Below are 19,917 nucleotides of genomic sequence, written 5' to 3'. Positions count from 1 at the left end.
TGTTTTTGGGCAGGCCATTAATCTTGGCAAATCAAGTGTGGTGTTCAGTACTAATACTAGTAAGGTTAATAGGAATCAAGTTTGTGAGATTCTTGGAGTAAATGATTTCTTTGATTCTGGAAAATATATGGGCATGCCGATGCGAGTTGGTCGAAATAAAAATGGAGTGTTCAATTTCTTGGTTGATAAAGTTGAGCAAAAATTACAAGGTTGGAGGAATAAACCCATCTCGAAGGCTGGAAAGGTCACACTATTAAAAACGGCAACTCAATCCATTCCAATTTTTTGGATGAATCTTCTACTACTGCCAATTGAAATAAGCACGGGGATTCAACGTCATATGAATGGATTTTGGTGGGGGGAGTGGAGGGAGTAATAGAGTATTAGGTGGATGAGTTGGGATAAGGTATGTAAGGTGAAGGAGAGTGGTGGGTTGGGCTTCAAGGAGCTTGATAAATATTACCTGGCAATGTTGGCAAAGCAAGGTTGGAGACTAATAACAAACGCTAATCCCTTGTAACGAAGTTGATGAAGGCTAGGTATTTTCCTAATACTGAGTTTCTTGAAGCGTCTTTGGGACACAACCCGACTTACATGTGGAGGAGCATCTAAGCAACACAAGGTATTGTTAAATAGGGGTGTCGAAGGAAAATTGAAAATGGGGATAATACAATGGTATGGGACGCTCCATGGCTGCCGTGTGAAGATAATGGTTTTTTAACGTCTAATATGCCAGGACAGCTTAAGAATATCACAGTGAGAAGCTTGATGATGGAGCAGGAAAATAAGTGGGATGAGGATATATTGAACGACATTTGCAATGACAGAGACGCAAAGTTAATTAAGAGAATTCCTCTACCTGCATTTGATAAAAAGGATTCTCGGTTTTGGTTGTTCGATGATAAGGGGGTGTTTACGGTTAAGAGTTGTTATCGTAAATTGCTGGGTGAGCATAATACATCTCAGGGTATTTTTTGGAGGAAGTTATGGGCGATCAAGCTGCCAAAGAAGGTAGTAAACTTCATGTGGCGAGCGTGTAATTCATGCCTCCCAACAGCAGTAGCATTGGTAACTAAAAGAGTGCAGATAGATGTTAAGTGCCCGCAGTGTCGAACTGGAAACAAAGATGCAATACATGTGCTTTTTACTTGCTCTTTTGCGAGGTCAGTGTGGGATGCAGGTGAGTTTCAACATATTCTTCATATATTGCCAGGTGATACGGTATGTGAAGTGATGCAACGAGTGTATGCAGTGGCTACTAGTGAACATATTGTCTTAATAACCTTATTATGCTGGAACATTTGGAATCGTAGGTACAAGTGGGTATGGGACAAGATTAATATGTCGGCCTTTGGCGTGCATGCAACTATGAGTTTGTTAGATGATTGGAGGAAGGTATACCAGGGGGAACTCCAAGTGTTTCAGGGAGGAGTATAAGCTCGAAAAGATGAAGTAGACCTACCCATGGATGGGTAAAAATCAACACTGATGCTGCCATATTCAAGCATTTGAAGTGTATTGGGTTGGGAGCAGTTATTCGGGATGACCAAGGTAATTTCTTGCGAGCTAAAAGTATAAGGATTGGGAGTTTGATGCAGCCACTTGAAGCTGAGGCGTTAAGCCTCAAGGAAGCAATGTCTTGGGTTAAAAATCTTGCGTTTAAAAAATGTGTTTTTGAGACAGATGGAAAACAGTTGATGGATGCTTGCAAAGGGGTTCAAGGAAACTCGTATTTTTACGCCATTGTCACGGATTGTGTCGATTATTGTAAGCACTTTGAGAATGTGCTAGTTGATTCTGCGAATGGCGTGACTCATATGTTAGCTCGAGCGACGTATTTTATGTCAGATGTGCGAGAGTGAATAAGTATCCCTCTTGATTTTATTTCTGAAAACCTTGTGTATGATTCTATTTAAGTAATGCAAGTGCTGTTTTATTAAAAAAAAGCATTTGGATTATAAATTTATATTTTATGGGTTGGTTTGAAAAACTACATACCTGATTGAATTGGATTGGATTGTTAAAATATCGTAACCAGGCCAACCCAAACCTTTTAGACACCCTTAGTTGAGCCATTATTTCAGACGTTATCATTCTGGGCATTTAATTTAATTTTCAAAATTGTGCCATTTAGGCCTTGTTTGTTTCATCAACTTTTATAATTACACGGGAACTTGAACTTCCCCGTAACCAAGTTACAACTACAAGTTCCAAGATAATTAAAGTAAACGTGTTTGGTTTATTGATATGTAACTAGAGGTTACATAGTTAATTTTGGTAAGTAATTAATATTTTTATATTAAATAGCTATGTAACTTGTGGTGACCATGGTGAATCTTGGTAACTAACTTCCCCTATTTTGTGGTAACTACAAAAACCATGAAATTTGAAGTTCCCTTGTCCATTTTAAAATACAACAAACCAAACACCGTAACTCATTTTAAATCCAAGGAATTTTAAGTTACGTTGTCCGATTACATCGAAACAAACGAGGCCTTAGAGTTTTTCTAGGGCTGCACAAAATTCCGGTCTAGACCTGAAACCCGGACCGGACCAGGTCTACCGGTCCAAGACCTGGACCGGACCGGACATACCCGGTCCGGTCTCCGGTCCTTATAATTGAAAAAATCCGGTATTCGGTCCGGTCCGGTACAAGACCTGAAAAAATCCTGTCCAGACCTGAAAAAATCTGGTCCACACCTGAATGGACCTGAATTCATATATATAATTATTTTATCTTTAATTTATATCTTATAAGATCATATATAAATATTAAATATTCACCAATATCATATTTTATTGATCCAAGTTAATAGATAATATATTCATATAATAAAATAGATCGATACCACACTTTAAATTACTAAATTTCGTAATTCATGTAATAAAATATTAATATTCATACTCCTAAGATTTTATATTTACTTTTAAAATAATAAAACATGTACTTAGTTTTAAATTTTTATTGACCTACCAAGTAACAAATTTTTTAATATATATAAATTTTAAAAAAAATAAAATAAAATAAAACAAATTTTTGACCATCGTGCAGCCTACTTATGTGAGCTCCATTTATTTTTTGCGGAATATTATTAAAATTAAATATACAAATATGACTTACTTTTATTCAAAACAGAGCGGTGTATGTATAAATGTCTTTACGCCTAGTCGGCTTCAACTACCTTTCACTCTACAAATTTCTCCCCCTAATTACTACCTCTCGTTACCATCTCAATCTATCAACATCCGCCATGTCTAACCGCCCCAATTTCCAAGGTGGTCGTCGCGGTGGCGGTCGTCGCGGCGGTGTTGGCCGCGGAGGCGGGGGTCGCGGTGGCGCCGGTCGTGGAGGCGGAGGACGAGGTGAGCAGCGGTGGTGGGACCCGGTGTGGCGAGCCGAACGCTTGGCTCAACAAGCAGCTGAGGTACTCTTTTCGCAATTCTAAAAACCGAATAATATTTAATATTTGTATAATTGTATTTATAATTAGCTGAATTTGTGTTTATAATTAGCTGATTTTGTTAATGTTGGATAGATGGAGGTACTTGATGAGAATGAGTGGTGGGGAAAGATGGAGGGACTTAAAAGAGGAGGAGAACAAGAGCTCGTAATTAAGCGGAATTTTAGTCGAGGGGATCAACAAGTTTTATATGATATGGCTTATCAGTTGGGGCTTTACTTGTAAGTTTTACGAAAACTTTCTGTAATGTAGTTGACCAAGTGCTGAAATGTCAATTACTTGTAGTTTTATACTGATAATTTCATATAGATTCATCTTCTAGATTGACATTCAAGAAGAAAATGATTGAAGTAAGCTAAGAGTTTGTATCTAGTTTACCCATAGTTTGTTACAGAAAACTGAATATGTAAAAATGAAAAACTAGATCTGTATTCTCCTGTATTGAGACTATTTATATCACGAACTAGCACCACACTATTCTAACTAATTTTCCCGCTCATTCTGAATCTGATGTGGGCCTTTGCTGAGTTGTATTTTGCTGTATATTAACATCCCCCCTCAAGATTGAGGGTTGATAAAGATTGAAAACCCCAATCTTGGACATGAGAAACTTCAGAGAAGCAGCAGACAAAGATTTAGTGAAAATATCTGCAAGTTGAAGCTTGGTGGACAAATGACTAGTCTGAATGAGACCTTGTTGAAGTTTAGAACGAACAATATGACAATCAATCTCGATGTGTTTTGTTCGTTCATGAAACACTGGATTGGAAGCAATGTATAATGCAGATTTGTTGTCACAGAAAGAGTGACAGGAGTTAATTTTTCACAGCCCAATTCCTTAAACAAAGTGACTAACCACTGAATTTCGCAACAGGTATCAGCCATGGCTCGATACTCTGCCTCAGCGGAGGAGCGAGAAGCAGTCGATTGTTTCTTGGCTTTCCAAGAAATCAAAGAGTTGCCAAGAGTAACACAATATCCAGTCAATGACTGACGAGTAAATGGACAAGAGCCCCAGTCTGCATCTGCATATGCAGTAAGAGTCAAAGGACTAGAAGAAGAAAGTAGAATTCCCTGACCAATGGTATATTTCAGATATCGAACAACTTTATGAGCAACATCTAGATGACAAGCTCGAGGAGCAGCTAAGAACTGGGATAAAACATGAACAGGGTAAGAAATATCAGGTCGAGTAATGGTCAAATAGATTAGTCGACCCACAAGTTGTCCATAAGGTGAAATATTAGAAAGAAATGGAGAAGAATCATTGGATAATAAGGTGTGATGTTGTTCCATTGGAATGACAGATGGTTTAGCATCAAGGAATCCCAAATCCTTAATTAAATCCAGAGTGTATTTCCGTTGATTTAAGAAAATACCAGAAGTTGATCTTGCAGCCTCAATCCCAAGAAAGTAATTTAAAGAACCAAGATCCTTAATCAAAAAATGCTTTGACAGATGAGTTTTAACAGTAGCAATAAGATGAAGGTCATTACCAGTGACCAAGATGTCATCCACATAGACAAGGATAGCAACCATAGAGGTCTTTATTCTCAGAATAAACAGACTATGATCAGAATGCGCTTGACAAAAGCCAAACTGAATAAGAACATTGCAGAATTTAATAAACCACTTCCTCCTAGGAGCCTGTCTTAGACCATATAAAGATTTGATCAGTTTGCAGACTAGATTAGGAATGTGTTGCAGGTGAGTAGGAACAACATAACCAGGGGGAATAGTCATATATACTTCCTCCTCAAGATCCCCATGGAGGAAGGCATTCGTTACATCCATTTGAGTAACACTCCAATCAAACACAGCAACCAAAGCCAGTAAAGACCTAACAGTTGTCATTTTTGCTACTGGAGCAAAGGTCTCAAAGTAATCTAATCCCTCGGTTTGAGTAAAACCCTTAGCTACTAGTCGTGCTTTATACCTTTCTACAGTGCCATCAGCCTTATATTTTACCTTAAAAATCCATTTACAGCCTACAACATTCTTGTGAGAAGGTAAAGACACCAAGGTCCATGTATTATTGGCTTCAAGAGCAGCAAGTTCTTTGGCCATAGCTTCACACAACAGAACTCTTACTGGCTTGTTTAAAAGAAGTGGGTTCTGGAACAGAATCAATATTGACCAGAAAAGCTCTATAGACTGGTTGCAGTAAGTCATAGGAAAGTTGAAAGCTATAGGGTGAATTACAATGATTAGCAGAAGGAATGATTTGTCTGGGAAGACCAGTATACTCAAGAAATTTAGTAGGAACTTTCTTATGTCTAACTGGTCTATGAGAGACAACTGGTATTATGTCAGTAGGACGGTTTTCTTGACTTGAAGATGGGGAATCATCATGAATAGACAAAGTAGGAACACTTTGCTGAGTTGTATTAGGTGAAAGTACAATTGGAGTATCTTCAGAATCAATACTGTCATTTTCACAAGTAAACAAAGGAATAGCAGAGGAAGGTAGATTGAGATTCTGAAAAGGAAAAACATCCTCAACAAAGAATACATCTCTGCTTGTAAAGACTCTTCTGGTAGATAAATCCATAACAGTGTATGCCTTTTTTCCAAAGGGATATCCCAAAAACAAACACTTAGATGATCTATTGGCAAATTTATCCTTATCAGGACCCAAATTAGTGACATAACAAAGAGTTCCAAATATTCTCAAATGCTCATAGGATGGTTTTTCTTTAAAAAGTACCTCATAAGGTGAAGCACCATTAAGAAGAGCTATGGGAGTTCTATTGAGAAGATATGTCGCAGTTAAAAGGCAATCACCCCAAAAGCTGATTGGTAAGAAAGCTTGAGACCTAAGGGCTCTAGCAGTATTTAAGAGAGATCTATGTTTTCTCTGAACCACCCCATTCTGTTGGGGTGTGTAAGGACTAGTAGTTTGGTGAACAATGCCTAGTTTAGCCAATTCAGAGCTCATAGCTTTATTAACAAATTCTGACCCATTGGCAGACCTTAAAGTTTTGACTGTAGTTGCAAAATGATTCTGAACATAACTAAAGAAAGAACACATAAGATGAATCACCTGACATTTATCAACAAACAAATATGTCCATGTAGCTCTAGATTTTGCTTCCACAATAGTGAGAAAATAAGAACAGTTACCATGAGTCTTATTTTATAAGGACCCCACACATCAACATGTATCAAATCAAAAAGATTAGAATATTCTGTTTGACTATCAGGAAAGACAGACCTTGTCTGTTTAGCTAGATGACAGATATCACAATGTTGAGTCTGAAAACCGGAAGTGAACATATGAGAAGGTAAAAATTGCATAGAAGACTGAGATGGATGCCCGAGTCTGGAATGCCATGTAGAGAATTCTTTAAGCTGATGTGCAGTAGAGTTACAGATAGAGGAGCTTGAGATTGCTGATACCAAATCTGACTTAAGTAAGTACAATCCACCATGATGTTTACCAATCTCTTTGAGAGTCTTCAAAACAGGGTCCTGTATATAACATTGATTTTGATCAAACATGACTGAGCACTTGTTTGTCTGTGTGAACTTTGTAATGGAGAGAAAATTGTAAGAAAAAGAAGGAACACACAAGACGTTATCAAGTTGTAAATTGTTAGCCAAAGTAATATGACCAACATGAGTGACTTGAGCTGTTTGACCATTTGGGAGGTGCAAAGCAGAATTCACTGAATGTACATTACTGAGAAGATGCATATAAGGAGTGATATGATCAGTAGCACCATAATCAATTATCCACAGTTGTGATTCTGGTGTAGTGCTTGAGTGTAGATAACCAACAAAATGATTATGAATACCTGCAGTATAGGCAGTATTGGCAGCAGACCATGAAGCAGAAGAGGAAGCTTGATTAAGTTCCCTAAAGCTAGCTTGAATCATCTGCATAAGTTGTTGACACTGAGAGTCAGAAAAACTAGAGGAAGCTTCGGGTGATATATTTTGCTGTCCTTGAGACTGAAAGGACTGTGACACTTTAGCAGGTGTCACATTGACAGTTGTTACATTATGAGCTTGAAATTGTCCTTTAGCTTGTTGATTGCGAGGTTTAGGTTTCGGTTTACCAAACATCTTGTGCCATTCAGGATAACCGTGAAGACAGAAGCATTTGTCTTTGTTATGCCCAGAAGTTTGACAAAAATCACAAAACAGGTTTGCATTATCTGTCTTTTTAACAGACTTGGAATTTCTATTACCATACTCATTGTACTGTTTAACAGACATAGCTGCATTTTCTGGAGACATTACAGATAAGGTCCTATCTCTCTGTTGTTCCTCTTGCAGAAGTATACCATAAGCTTCACTCAGAGAAGGTGGAGGTGTGATCATCAAGATATGACCTCGAATCACCGTAAATTGGTCATTTAAACCCATCAAAAACTGAGACAACATGATAGTCTTTGTATAGTTCATCAGTTTGGTATTAATTCCACAGGTGCACTTAACACATACACACTTAGGCAATTTAGAAAGAGTTTCAAGTTCATCATACAGAGATCTAAACTTTGTAAAGTAAGCGGAGACAGATAAAGTTCCTTGACTGAGATAGGTAATTTCTTTGCGCAAATTAAACAGTTTAGGCACATTAGTATGAGAGAATCGAGTAGCAAGATCCTTCCGAATCTCAAATGCAGATTCCATATACATAATACTCTGCCTAATCTCAGGTGAAACAGTGTTTAAGATCCATGAGGTAACAATATCATTACATCTATTCCAGTAAATCAATGAAGTAGATGTAGAGACAGGTTTAGGCAATGTACCGTCAACAAATCCTAGCTTAAGCTTTGACGACAAGGCAATTTTCATCGATCTACTCCATTGATTATAATTGTGATCGGACAAAGTAACAGTCACAAGGATCATACCTGGATGATCTGATGAAGATAGATGATATGGATGTTTACAATCAATGACAACAGCACTTGAAGAACCAGTATTACTAGCAACAGCATCAGCATAAGTCGTCATTTGCACAAATCGATATCTCAAACCCTAGAAATTAGTCTTCAATCAAAACGATTTCTCAGAAATTAGCTTTATTTAAGTGAAATCTACTTCTGTTATCAAGTAATTGATAAGCATAAAAAGAGAAATGTAAGTTTGAGAGAGATGAGATTGAGAGAGATTTCAGATCAAAAGAGAGATTTGAGAATGAATCAATCAAAGAAGATGATGATGTGGAAGAACATAAAGATGATTACGGATCACTCTGATACCATGATAATTTCATATAGATTCATCTTCTAGATTGATATTCAAGAAGAAAATGATTGAAGTAAGCTAAGAGTTTGTATCTAGTTTACCCATAGTTTGTTACAGAAATCTGAATATGTAAAAATGAAAAACTAGATCTGTATTCTCCTGTATTGAGACTATTTATATCACGAACTAGCACCACACTATTCTAACTAATTTTCCCGCTCATTCTGAATCTGATGTGGGCCTTTGCTGAGTTGTATTTTGCTGTATATTAACATATACACCTTACATCTTACTTGTTTATGACTTGCATGTTTGTGGCACGATTATATTATTTACTTGAAGAAACCTTTGACTAGTTAGATTTTATGTGGTGTACAAGAGAATTAATAATGAGTTATTACATATTATACATAATGATTATACCACTACCGTCTATCACAGTCACTATCACCTCCAACATTCACCACCATCACCTGCAACAACCATAATTTTAAACAGAATCACTAACTATAACTATTAATACAATAATTACCACGTGTAGAGAGAGGTGGAAAAAAGAGAGAGAGGTGGGGAAGAGGGAGAGGTCATTGCAAAAAAAAAAGTTCAGAGAAGGGAGGAAGATGGGAAATGGAGGGGAACGGCGGGAGTGGCGGTGGCGAAAGGGGGTCATGACGGTGGTGGGGATGATGGTGGTAGTGGGGGGGGATGGTGGTGGTAAGTAGGTTCAAGGGTGGAGTTTTAGGATTTGGGAGAGGAGTCGGGTGTTACATGGAAGTGAAAGTGAGGTGGGTGGTGGATAGTTCTAAATAGGGAGGTTTTTAGTTTTTATTTGGCCAAAGCCTATATATATATATTGAGGGGGGATTGCTTTACTATATCATCAATGTGCCTAATATTTGTAATCTCTGAATATGCATGCATGTTTGTCCCCTGAAGTTCAAGTTAATAATACTATATATCGTGAGCCATATGCGGCAAAAAATGTAACTTGAGAGCCATTTTCTTTTGCATATTTTTTCGATTCGTTCGAAACAAGTGAACTATTGTTATATAAATTGCCTAGCACCTATCGATTATATATACTACTATACTGAATTCAGAAAATTGTTGTTTGTTGTTATTATGTCTGTTTAACGGTTATTATTGTATGTAGCTAAAGACTAAAAAACATATGGTTTTTAGACTTATAGATACATGTATACATGTTAATATTATTTGACTCGGTAGTAAGAATTTCAGTGGATGGTGTTGTCCTTGTCTTCTGTGATCTTTTCTAGTGAAGATGGTACTATTTGTCTTGTAATAGTCTTTCCCAATAATCCATAGTGTAGACTTGCAAATTTATTGAGTAATTTTTTTTTTTTTTAGTTTCTGATGGTATGTTGTTAATGATAGCTGAATTTTCTATCTTACTTCAAATGTTTACTTTTTCGGAAAGAAAGCCATGCTTATAACAAAGGGAAAGCACTCGTTGTGAGCAAGGTTCCATTGCCAAATTATCGTGCAGATCTCGATGAACGCCATGGATCTGCACAGAAAGAGGTAACAATAATGATTTTTACCATCTTTTTCATTATTTTTGTGATTGATATTATGATACTAAATTTTCAACTATTTGCAGATTCGGATGTCTAGTGAAACTGAGAAGAGAGTTGAAAATCTCTTGGGTGGGTCAGGAGGAACTGTATCTGTTAATAATAATCCTGGAGCTTCCTCACATATGGTGCAGAAACTACATATTTCAGATATGGCTAAACCTGCCTTTCAAGTACAAAATGATCGTAGAAAAGAGAGACTGCATAGTGAACTGAAACAAAGACAGGAGAACATGAAGGTACATAAGCTAAATCTTAATTTGGCTGATTGATGCGACATTGTTTAGCTGTTCTTTATATGTCATTTGACTAAATGTAAATTATGTGTTACAGGAAGGCGACACTGTTAAAAAGATGCTGGCTTTCAGAGAAAAGCTTCCTGCAAATAAAGTTAAATCTGAGTTTTTAAAAGCTGTTGCAGCAAATCAGGTGGGTTTCTCAAGTAGTTGACACTGTTTTACACCTACTATTGCAAGATGAGTGTTTCTCTTTTATTGCAAACCTCCTGTCTCACTTGTCTCATTCTTCCGGTTAAATTACTCATTTTAGTATTTTTCTTCCATACACTTGGTAGTTACATAATATGGCTTTTGGGGTTTAGAGTTGTGGTGTCATTGAGTTACTCTGACTTAAATTCAGAGTAAATTTTGAGCACACTCGATCAAACTATTTTCAGGTGAAATGAGGCCATTAAATAATATGATGAAAGTCAGACATGTCTATGTCTATATTATCTTCACATCAGTCTATCATTCTTTCTCTCGAAAGAAATCACTTCTCTAACAACATTACATAATATATAATCATCCTCTACATTTTATAAGTTTTGTACTTAAATTGCTAAGTGATATAGGTTTTGGTGGTTTCTGGAGAGACTGGCTGCGGGAAAACTACACAGCTTCCTCAGTTTATCCTGGAAGAGGAAATATCGTCTCTTCGAGGTGCTGACTGCAACATTGTTTGCACTCAACCCCGTCGTATATCTGCCATATCAGTTGCAGCTCGAATATCTTCTGAAAGAGGAGAAAACCTTGGTGAAACTGTTGGTTACCAAATTCGTCTGGAGTCAAAACGCTCATCTCAAACAAGATTGCTATTTTGCACTACAGGAGTTTTACTTCGGCAGCTGGTAATACATTATCTGAAGTGTGTGTGTTTCCTATATGTGATAATTCAGTGATAATTGATCCTTTCATATTTCTATTTGCTGGTCTGTTTAACGTGCATCTTTGCATAATTAAACGATTATCACAATGTTTAAGCTTCCTCAGTATCCAGAACGTGTGTTTTGATGTGTTTTTCATACTGGTTCCCTTTGACCTAGAGATTTTTTGACTTCAGATTATAAAATATTATATTTGTTTGCGCATGTTCCGGTTTATGCTATATGCCACTAGCTCTACAGTAATGCCCGAAGTTGCATTCCAACATTACTAGACACAAGTAATTTATTCTTGCAATTTTTTAAAACACTCAAAAATATTTTAATTGATTGCAGATTGAGGACCCAAATTTAACAGGAGTTAGCCATTTGCTAGTGGATGAAATTCATGAAAGAGGCATGAATGAGGACTTTCTTATAATAATTTTACGTGATCTCCTTCCTCGTCGCCCTGATCTACGTCTTATTTTGATGAGCGCTACTATCAATGCTGACTTGTTTTCCAAATACTTTGGAGATGCACCAACTATCCACATCCCGGTATAGTCATCCAGTTATTACGTGTTGAGTGCACACACAATTGGTTCATTCCCCACATGTATAACTCATTCTTAATCTTCTTTATTAATTTGGCAGGGGCTAACCTTTCCAGTGTCAGAGTTATTTCTAGAAGATGTACTGGAGAAAACTCACTATTGCATTCAAGCAGGCCCCGATAACAGTCAGTATCAAGGAAATTCAAGGAGGAAGAGGAGGCAACAGGAGTCTAAACCTGATCCTATAACAGAGTTATTTGAGGTATGTCCATGTCAAATTTAAAAATTATAGTCCTGCATCCGCGTTTTCTTTTTCTGGGCAATTGCAACAATTTGATACTCACATCCTCAACCTCCTATTATGAAGATAAGTGGGGTATCCACTAGGCTACAGTCGTTCGGATCTATTAGCCATTTCTTTCACACAGTGCTACTAAATTAACACGTACTTTAATTTTTGTATGATTCATACATTTTCGGGCGTTCTTAATGAAATTGTTTAACACTAGGATAAATATTGATATGACTACTAATTGATAGCCCTACCTTGTTTCTTAGGAACTATGTGCCTGTACTCGATCAATTTGTCATCAATATTCTAGGCTGTTTTCAGCTTTGAGTTGTAAATCTAAGTTAATAATTCTGGTCCGACTCTGGCTATAATTTACTAGAAATATGATAAAGTTTAAGCTTATAAAATGCGTGGAGAAGAAAATTAGCAGAATCTTGCAATGTTATTAAAACCAGTTAAGATTCAAACTGTTCAAAATTAACCATAGCTAGATGAATAACTATGCATACTCCGATATTTGTCACGAAAACTTCTAAAGAATCATGTAAATAAATGTTAATTTGAAATTTTATTTTGTCAGTGTAATAGTGAAATGGCAACGATACATAAAAATTAATTGTTAAGACGTCGCCTAGGCGGAAAGACGGTAAAAAAATGAAAAGGCGTCCCAACCGTCTTGATTTTGATAGAGTAGGCGAATTAGGCGGAACCGTCTTGATTTTGATAGAGTAGGCGAATTGGCGGAGCCTAGGCGAGTTAGGCAGTGCCAAGGCGACGCCTAGGCGAGTCAGGCGGTGTCTATGCGACGCCTAGGAGTACATTAGGCGTTCAACTATATGTAAATGTGTGAAATATTTCTTTTTAATAAGTGATTTGACTTTGCCTATTTTCGTCTTTAAGTTGTTAAATTTATGAAATTGTACAATCAAGGATTGAACCATCGTACTTATAAAAAAAGTCTCAAAACTAAAAAAACAAAAGTTAATAAAATCTATTTTTTTCTATCAAATAAAGTAATCTTTATATTAATGTAATTATTATTAAAACTAGTCAAAATGTATGTACATAATATCTAATAAAAATGTCTATATATAGTAGAACTATATATAGTAGAACGCCTAATTCGCCAATTGGACGCCTAGGCGGGCGCCTTACCGCCTAGGCGTCCAGGCGGTTCGCTATCGTCATTGTTCGTCTCTACGCCTTGACAAGTACAAATACAATGCGTCAACACTTATTTTATGGTTTGGTGTAAACTTGTATTTTATAGTTATAAGCTCACGAATATTTCGTACTTCTTAGTGCATCATTGTTTTTTTTAGGGGTTGAATTGGATCAGTTTTAATCGAGCCAAATTCGAGTTTGGTAGAAATACAATGTAGAATTTGAGCGTGATGATTTTTGGTGTATTGAGATTTGCACATCTCTCCTTGGAATCTCGTGTGCTTTTCTTCTTATTAATCTCAATCCTATTTGTGTGCCAAGATCGAAGATCCACTACGTAAAGAAAGGAAAAAAAGACCTTTATGCCTTCTTTGTTATCTGATATTACATTTACTTCCTTGCTATGCTAATAAAACAAATTTCCAGAAGTCCACAGTAACCTATTGCTAATTGCCTGAAGTGATAATTAAGATTTAAAAACATAATAAAAGAAAACTTCCTCAGTAATATCTTCATGACTCTCAATGTCATTCGATGTAACAATACTAAACTAAATGTGATGTGTTATTGGACCTGAGTTTAGCCTTGAAAGTTTTAATGCCGCAATTCCTTTTAAATTTTCCTAGCCAGAATTTGACCACAGTAATTTTTCCTAAGAACGCCCGTGTTGGGGAACTTCCTGCCAGAAGTTGTGCGCAATTAAGCTTATGCGCCCTTTTCTCTTTCTCTGGATTGCAATGGGGAATAAATGACGAGGATCGAACTCCGACCTATTTGCAGTGAGAGTAAGCTCTTAACACTGGGCTACTCTATAATCCTTCCCCTTTTCCTATTCTCGTGTGTCTAGGAGCATGTAATATGATATACTATTTACAATTGATTTAGGGACTAGATTGGTCATTAATTACTGTCTCTTTGTGCGTGTATGTATACTTTCCAAGTGCTATTGCTGAAATCGTTTTTTCACCATTATTTTTCAAAACCTCAAATATTTGTGGCTGATTGTGCTACAATGCTTTAAGTTTCATTGTAATGACGTGGACTTGCTATTGGGATTCAAAATCAGGATGGATTCAGATTTGATGTCGAGTACTATATATTAAACGCTTAGTTTAATGATGGGGTTTCTGATATTTTTTGTGTTTGTTGATTTAAGTATATGTATTTATCGACTAGTAAAAAATTGATTTTAGGCATTTTTCTATTAACATTTTCATAACATATGTATTTTGTAGGAAGCAGATATTGATTCTTTGTACAAAAGCTATAATGTAACTACAAGGCAATCTCTTGAAGCTTGGTCGGATTTGCAGCTTGATCTGGGTCTTGTATGTACATCGCAATCCTCCTTTTTCTTCTGCAGTGTGATTATTTGTGGGTAGAACATACACAGAACGCACAACCGTTACCCAGCTTGACTAGTATTTATTAGTTACCTCCATAGGTGCAACCTTTTCTGAGTACTTTTTAAAACTTTAAATGAGACTTCCCTATTGTAGGTTGAATCAACAATCGAGTATATTTGTCGCCATGAAGAGGATGGAGCAATACTTGTTTTTCTGACTGGTTGGGATGACATTTCTAAGCTTCTTGACAAAGTCAAAGCTAACAATTTCCTAAGAGATCCCAGCAAATTTTTGATTCTTCCACTTCATGGTTCTATGCCTACCACAAATCAACGTGAAATATTTGATCGGCCACCTGTGAACAAAAGGTAATTTCTTTCTTTTATTTTTCAAGGTCAAATATTTTTATAGAGGTAAGATAGTTGTGTCGGTAATCTGACACTCTTAATTTATCTATCTTTTCATATCGTCAGCCAAGTAATTTGACATATCTTACATTCTCTTAGTCTTGGTGAGGGAACTTCTTTCCTCGATCTGCGGTTATTAATAGTTATCTTACTTTAGTGTAATGTATCGCCTTTTCTGCATTAGCTTCACCAATATTTTGTTTGGAATATACCAAAAATAAGAAGGTTGAGTAAACTATTATATTATAAAATAAATGACAAACCATTTTCGTGATCCCTGTTGCCTCTTTAGCTGTGAGGATAGATCTTTTTATTCCTTAACAAAATTCCTGTAGCGCAAGTAAAGGTTAGGTAGAAAGGTATTTTAAAGCTATGATTAAAAAAGTGGTTAAGGCCATCCTATGCAGTTTATAGTATTCTATTCGAATGCATTGTAGGAAGTGATTGTATCGTCATAGGCCTGTCAAGGACTATTAATTATAAACATCCAACCTATGTTTTTTGAAAAAGTAGATCGTCGGACTAATAGTTCATTAGTTATAAATACATCTAGGAGGTAAAAATTGTATTGCAAACTCTCCAAAAAAAAATTAATTAATGTTTTCATCGTATTAGGAAATCCAAAAAGGCAAGAGTTTTTTAAGATACGAGGAATGTAATGCATATATCATATGGGGTGATATGTTTTGTCATTTGTTTCCTTTTGAAGGGGTTGATGGAGAAATAGGATAAAATCTTATATATGTCCGTTTACATTTAATTAATGATCATTAACTTCTTCATTCCATTCTTTTGCTCCAGACTAGCCTTCATTTCTTTCGAGTTCAGATCTTATCATAGAGTAGCACTCCACTCTTACCTCTTATATATATGCGTCTTCCACCTCCTATTTCCTTCACATGTTCGTTTTTTCATGAAAATAATGTTTACAAGGGATGAGATTCAATTATATTAAAACTGATCTCAACTTTTGATTTATATATTGATATCATATGCTAGCTTTTGATGCATCTTTTCGTGCTCCTGCTTCATGTCTATGATGGCCATACTCCGGATATATAAATTTATAAATAATATTTTGTACTCTTACCTAAATTATGGCGCTGCTTTAAATTAGGTAACCTACCTTTTTGAATGTCCCTTTTAAGATGCATGTGAGAGTAAGGTTGAATTGAAGGAACAGCTGGTGTACTAACCAAAAACTGTCCAACTGTATGTGCGTATTGGCAAATTACATTTAATTTGTGGTGCATCTAGATCAAGTAGACAGGGTGGTACACCCTCTTCTGATATGCGATTGTATAAATAGTTATATGCTGCTTCATTAGCTTAATTATCTGTTGTGATAATAAGTATGTTCCTATGTGAACAAGCAACTCTACCTCTTGAAATTTGTGTATGCAGAAAAATTGTGCTAGCTACAAACATCGCTGAAAGTAGTATTACTATAGACGATGTTGTATATGTAGTAGATTGTGGTAAAGCCAAGGAGACTAGTTATGATGCTCTGAACAAACTCGCTTGCCTGTTACCATCGTGGATCTCTAAAGCTTCAGCACGTCAGGTATTTCTCCACATATCATGGTTTTGGAATTTCCTGTCGTGAGAATGTGAATCTAGTAACTGTTGCCATTAACGTTCTTGGTAATCAAGCTAGATTTGCCTCATTTACAGAGACGTGGACGAGCTGGCCGTGTACAACCTGGAGTCTGTTATAGATTATATCCAAAAATGGTCCATGATGCTATGCCCCAATATCAACTGCCTGAAATTCTCCGTACTCCTCTCCAAGAATTATGTCTACATATAAAGAGCTTAAAACTTGGAGCTATTGGACTGTTTTTGGGGAAGGCACTTCAGCCTCCAGATTCCCTCTCTGTTCAAAATGCTATTGAACTTCTAAAAACTATCGGTGCCTTGGATGACAGGGAAGAGCTTACTCCACTTGGTTCGTACTGTGTAATTTTATGTTTGTTTTGTAGTATCCGTCCATTTCCAAAGTGTCTTTACTTTAAATAGTTTTACCTGACAGGGAGGCATTTATGTACTCTGCCTTTGGAGCCTAACATCGGAAAGATGCTCCTCATGGGTTCCATATTTAAATGCCTAAATCCTGCATTAACCATTGCATCTGCACTCGCACACCGCGATCCATTTGTCCTTCCAATTAATAGGAAAGAGGAGGCGGATGATGCAAAAAGATCATTTGCTGGTGATTCTTGTAGGTTAGTTTGAAAAAATCTTTCTTGAATGTCTTTAGCATGTTATACCTAAGTTCTAAGATTTTTGATATATTTATTCAGTGACCATATAGCATTATTGAAAGCATTTGAAGGATGGAAGGATGCAAAGCGAAGCGGAAATGAGAGAGCCTTTTGTTGGGAAAACTTCCTGTCGCCAGTGACTTTGCAAATGATGGAGGATATGAAGAACCAATTTGTAGATTTACTTTCAGACATTGGCTTCATAGATAAATCAAAGGGTGTAAATGTGAGTTCTTATTTATAATATGTCCATATAGGGGTGTGTGTGTGTGAGTATGCAAATAAGTCTACCAGATATGTAAATTTTCTGTGATTCCTTATAATTAGGATGTTTAGGTAAGTCATCCAAGTCTTTTGTTTTTGCTTCATAAACGTGAAACGGGGTCATTGAAAGAGAGGACAGGGAGATTGATTTCATTTACAAGTATCCACAAATAGTTGGACCGACCGGCTACATATGACTAATACTTGCATGTGCAGGCATATAACCAGTATAGCAATGATTTAGAGATGGTAAGCGCAGTCCTGTGTGCTGGGCTTTATCCAAATGTTGTGCAGTGCAAAAGAAGGGGAAAGAGAACATCCCTGTACACAAAAGAAGTTGGTAAAGTCGATATTCATCCGGCATCTGTAAATGCTGGAGTTCATATTTTCCCTCTACCTTTTATGGTTTATGGTGAAAAGGTGAAAACTTCCAGCATCTACATAAGAGACTCGACAAACATATCAGATTACGCCCTACTTATGTTTGGTGGACATCTCATTTTTAGCAAATCAGGGAATGGAATTGAAATGCTTGATGGATATCTCCATTTCTCTGCATCAAAGAATGTTCTGGAGTTGATCCAGGTAATTAATTTTAGGAAGTTTGTTTAGTCCAGAATGTCGCTTGATCATCTCTTTATGCTTTGATTCCACTTCTATAAAGAGTTCCATTCTGATTCTAGAACACTGAGTTGATGTTGCAATATGCAGAAACTGCGAGAAGAGCTTGACAAACTTCTGAAAAAGAAGATTGAAGACCCTAGCATAAATATTTCTGAAGAGGGAAAAGGTGTCGTTGATGCCGTAGTTGAGTTGTTGCACAGTCGGAATTTACAATACTAGGAATATTGCACCCAGTTGTACTCCCTTCTGATGCCTTTTTATTAACAAAATTTTTAAGTTAGTATGCTCTATTATCTTTAGTTTTCTAATTGTTTATGGTGGCCGGAAGCTACAAACAAACACTACATTTTTGAGGGACTCCACTACTGAGTTATGCCTATATTAGCTTGTTGCTGCAAGGTAATCTTAGTTTGTGTAATTTCGGTGTATTGTAATTTTTCTTAGTTTCTTAGAAAACCTATTTTTACTTGCTAGCTTTTTAAGGTGATAGGATTGATATGTAATACCCTGACAATGATCAAGGAGTTTGAATTTAAAGTTGCTGCTGCTCAGCCGAGAGCCTTAAGCATTGTACAAGGACATGCTTTAAAAGTACAGGCGCATCGGGTCACTTGGGTCATATAGTGCTACCCCTGCTCCCTGTCTGACTTCAAACTCATTGCCGTTGAAACTCTGTTTGAAATTGCCGTTAAAAATATTATGCTGTTATGAAAAAGTGTTATCGTAAAATTAGATAATTGTTTGGTAATTTTTTTGATAAATATATGTTTTGATGCAAAAAATTAAAAATATTAATGATTTTGGTAAAATTTGATGGTGAAATCAGAATTTACTCCCCGCAACGGTTGAAAAATAGCTTTTTCTAAAAGTATTGAGAGACTTACTTTATCTAACAGCAGCTTTTAGGCGGACCAGAAGTACTTTTTTAAAAAGCAGTTTTTAAATTTTATCAAACAGTTTTTTAAGTGATTTTCAGTGAAAACTGTTATTGCAGTATGCAACGGTAATACCAAACACACCATATATATCATTTCTCGTTCCCGAGTCAAATGGGGAACGTGATTCCCTGCAGAGAATCAAGATATTTTATTTAAACTAAATTTTTTATTAAGTAATTTTTTTCATACAAGATGTTGAACAAAAAATTAGCATTATATTACAAATTATAATAATTTTGTCTTTTCACCACATGAAATCTTTATGAAGAACTAAAGTACATTTGTAATATTCCACTGAGGCTAAATACTTTGAAAGATATAGAATAACATAGAAAATACAAACCCGCAAGAGTTGACAGTTGGTTAAATAGGGGATAACTATACTATTTGGGAGAGATGTCACTCCTGGAGAAATGGGCTCAAAAGACACTCCAAAATGGAGGATCTGGTTCCATTTTTTTATAAATAAAAAACGAAAATGCATCTCCCGTTTATTTTTTATTTTTTAAAAAATCAAAATGTTAATTGAATTCATGTTTTTAGGTAAAAAAATCAGATATGCTTGCCCCGTTGTCATGTTTTTTATTTTTGTTTTTTTAATGAGACAAAACGACATTAGAAGTTATGTTTTAATAGGCACCGTTAGATATATTTGAGATGTC

At 36.2% G+C, this 19,917-nt stretch overlaps 2 protein-coding genes across 3 annotated transcripts; both read left to right on the top strand.

Moving 5' to 3' along the window:
- Window positions 1-672: 672 nt before the first annotated feature.
- On the top strand, window positions 673-1,862 carry LOC141691787 (uncharacterized). The gene is made up of 3 exons (XM_074496542.1): window positions 673-1,163; window positions 1,314-1,395; window positions 1,515-1,862. Exons 1-3 carry the CDS (start codon window positions 673-675, stop codon window positions 1,860-1,862), a joined length of 921 nt encoding a protein of 306 aa, XP_074352643.1.
- A 1,279-nt stretch (window positions 1,863-3,141) lies between these two features.
- LOC141689269 (DExH-box ATP-dependent RNA helicase DExH1) lies at window positions 3,142-18,893 on the top strand. Of its 2 annotated transcripts, XM_074493518.1 has the most exons (16): window positions 3,142-3,425; window positions 3,537-3,682; window positions 10,106-10,205; window positions 10,285-10,497; window positions 10,592-10,687; window positions 11,112-11,387; window positions 11,757-11,960; window positions 12,057-12,218; window positions 14,648-14,740; window positions 14,912-15,126; window positions 16,570-16,729; window positions 16,840-17,113; window positions 17,198-17,390; window positions 17,469-17,655; window positions 17,910-18,278; window positions 18,405-18,893. In XM_074493518.1, exons 1-16 carry the CDS (start codon window positions 3,153-3,155, stop codon window positions 18,534-18,536), a joined length of 3,093 nt encoding a protein of 1,030 aa, XP_074349619.1. In that variant the 5' UTR covers window positions 3,142-3,152; the 3' UTR covers window positions 18,537-18,893. The 2 variants fall into 2 exon arrangements, with proteins under 2 accessions (XP_074349619.1, XP_074349620.1); XM_074493519.1 differs by lacking the exon at window positions 3,142-3,425 and having other exon boundaries at window positions 3,544-3,682; window positions 10,102-10,205.
- Window positions 18,894-19,917: the final 1,024 nt, after the last annotated feature.

This window comes from Apium graveolens, chromosome 10 (assembly GCF_009905375.1).
Source record: "Apium graveolens cultivar Ventura chromosome 10, ASM990537v1, whole genome shotgun sequence".
NCBI classification, from domain to species: Eukaryota; Viridiplantae; Streptophyta; class Magnoliopsida; order Apiales; family Apiaceae; genus Apium; species Apium graveolens.
The sequence above is the reverse complement of the archived record's forward strand: the minus strand, read 5'-3'. Positions and strand labels throughout refer to the sequence as shown.

Coding starts and splice junctions, on each gene's coding strand:
- LOC141689269 (XM_074493518.1), top strand. CDS start 3,153: ATGTCTTTACGCCTAGTCGGCTTCAACTACCTTTCACTCTACAAATTT. Junction 10,498..10,591: donor AAAGACAGGAGAACATGAAG/GTACATAAGCTA, acceptor TATGTGTTACAG/GAAGGCGACACTGTTAAAAA. Junction 15,127..16,569: donor CGGCCACCTGTGAACAAAAG/GTAATTTCTTTC, acceptor TTGTGTATGCAG/AAAAATTGTGCTAGCTACAA.
- LOC141691787 (XM_074496542.1), top strand. CDS start 673: ATGGTATGGGACGCTCCATGGCTGCCGTGTGAAGATAATGGTTTTTTA. Junction 1,164..1,313: donor TTTACTTGCTCTTTTGCGAG/GTCAGTGTGGGA, acceptor TTGGAATCGTAG/GTACAAGTGGGTATGGGACA. Junction 1,396..1,514: donor TGTTAGATGATTGGAGGAAG/GTATACCAGGGG, acceptor AAGCATTTGAAG/TGTATTGGGTTGGGAGCAGT.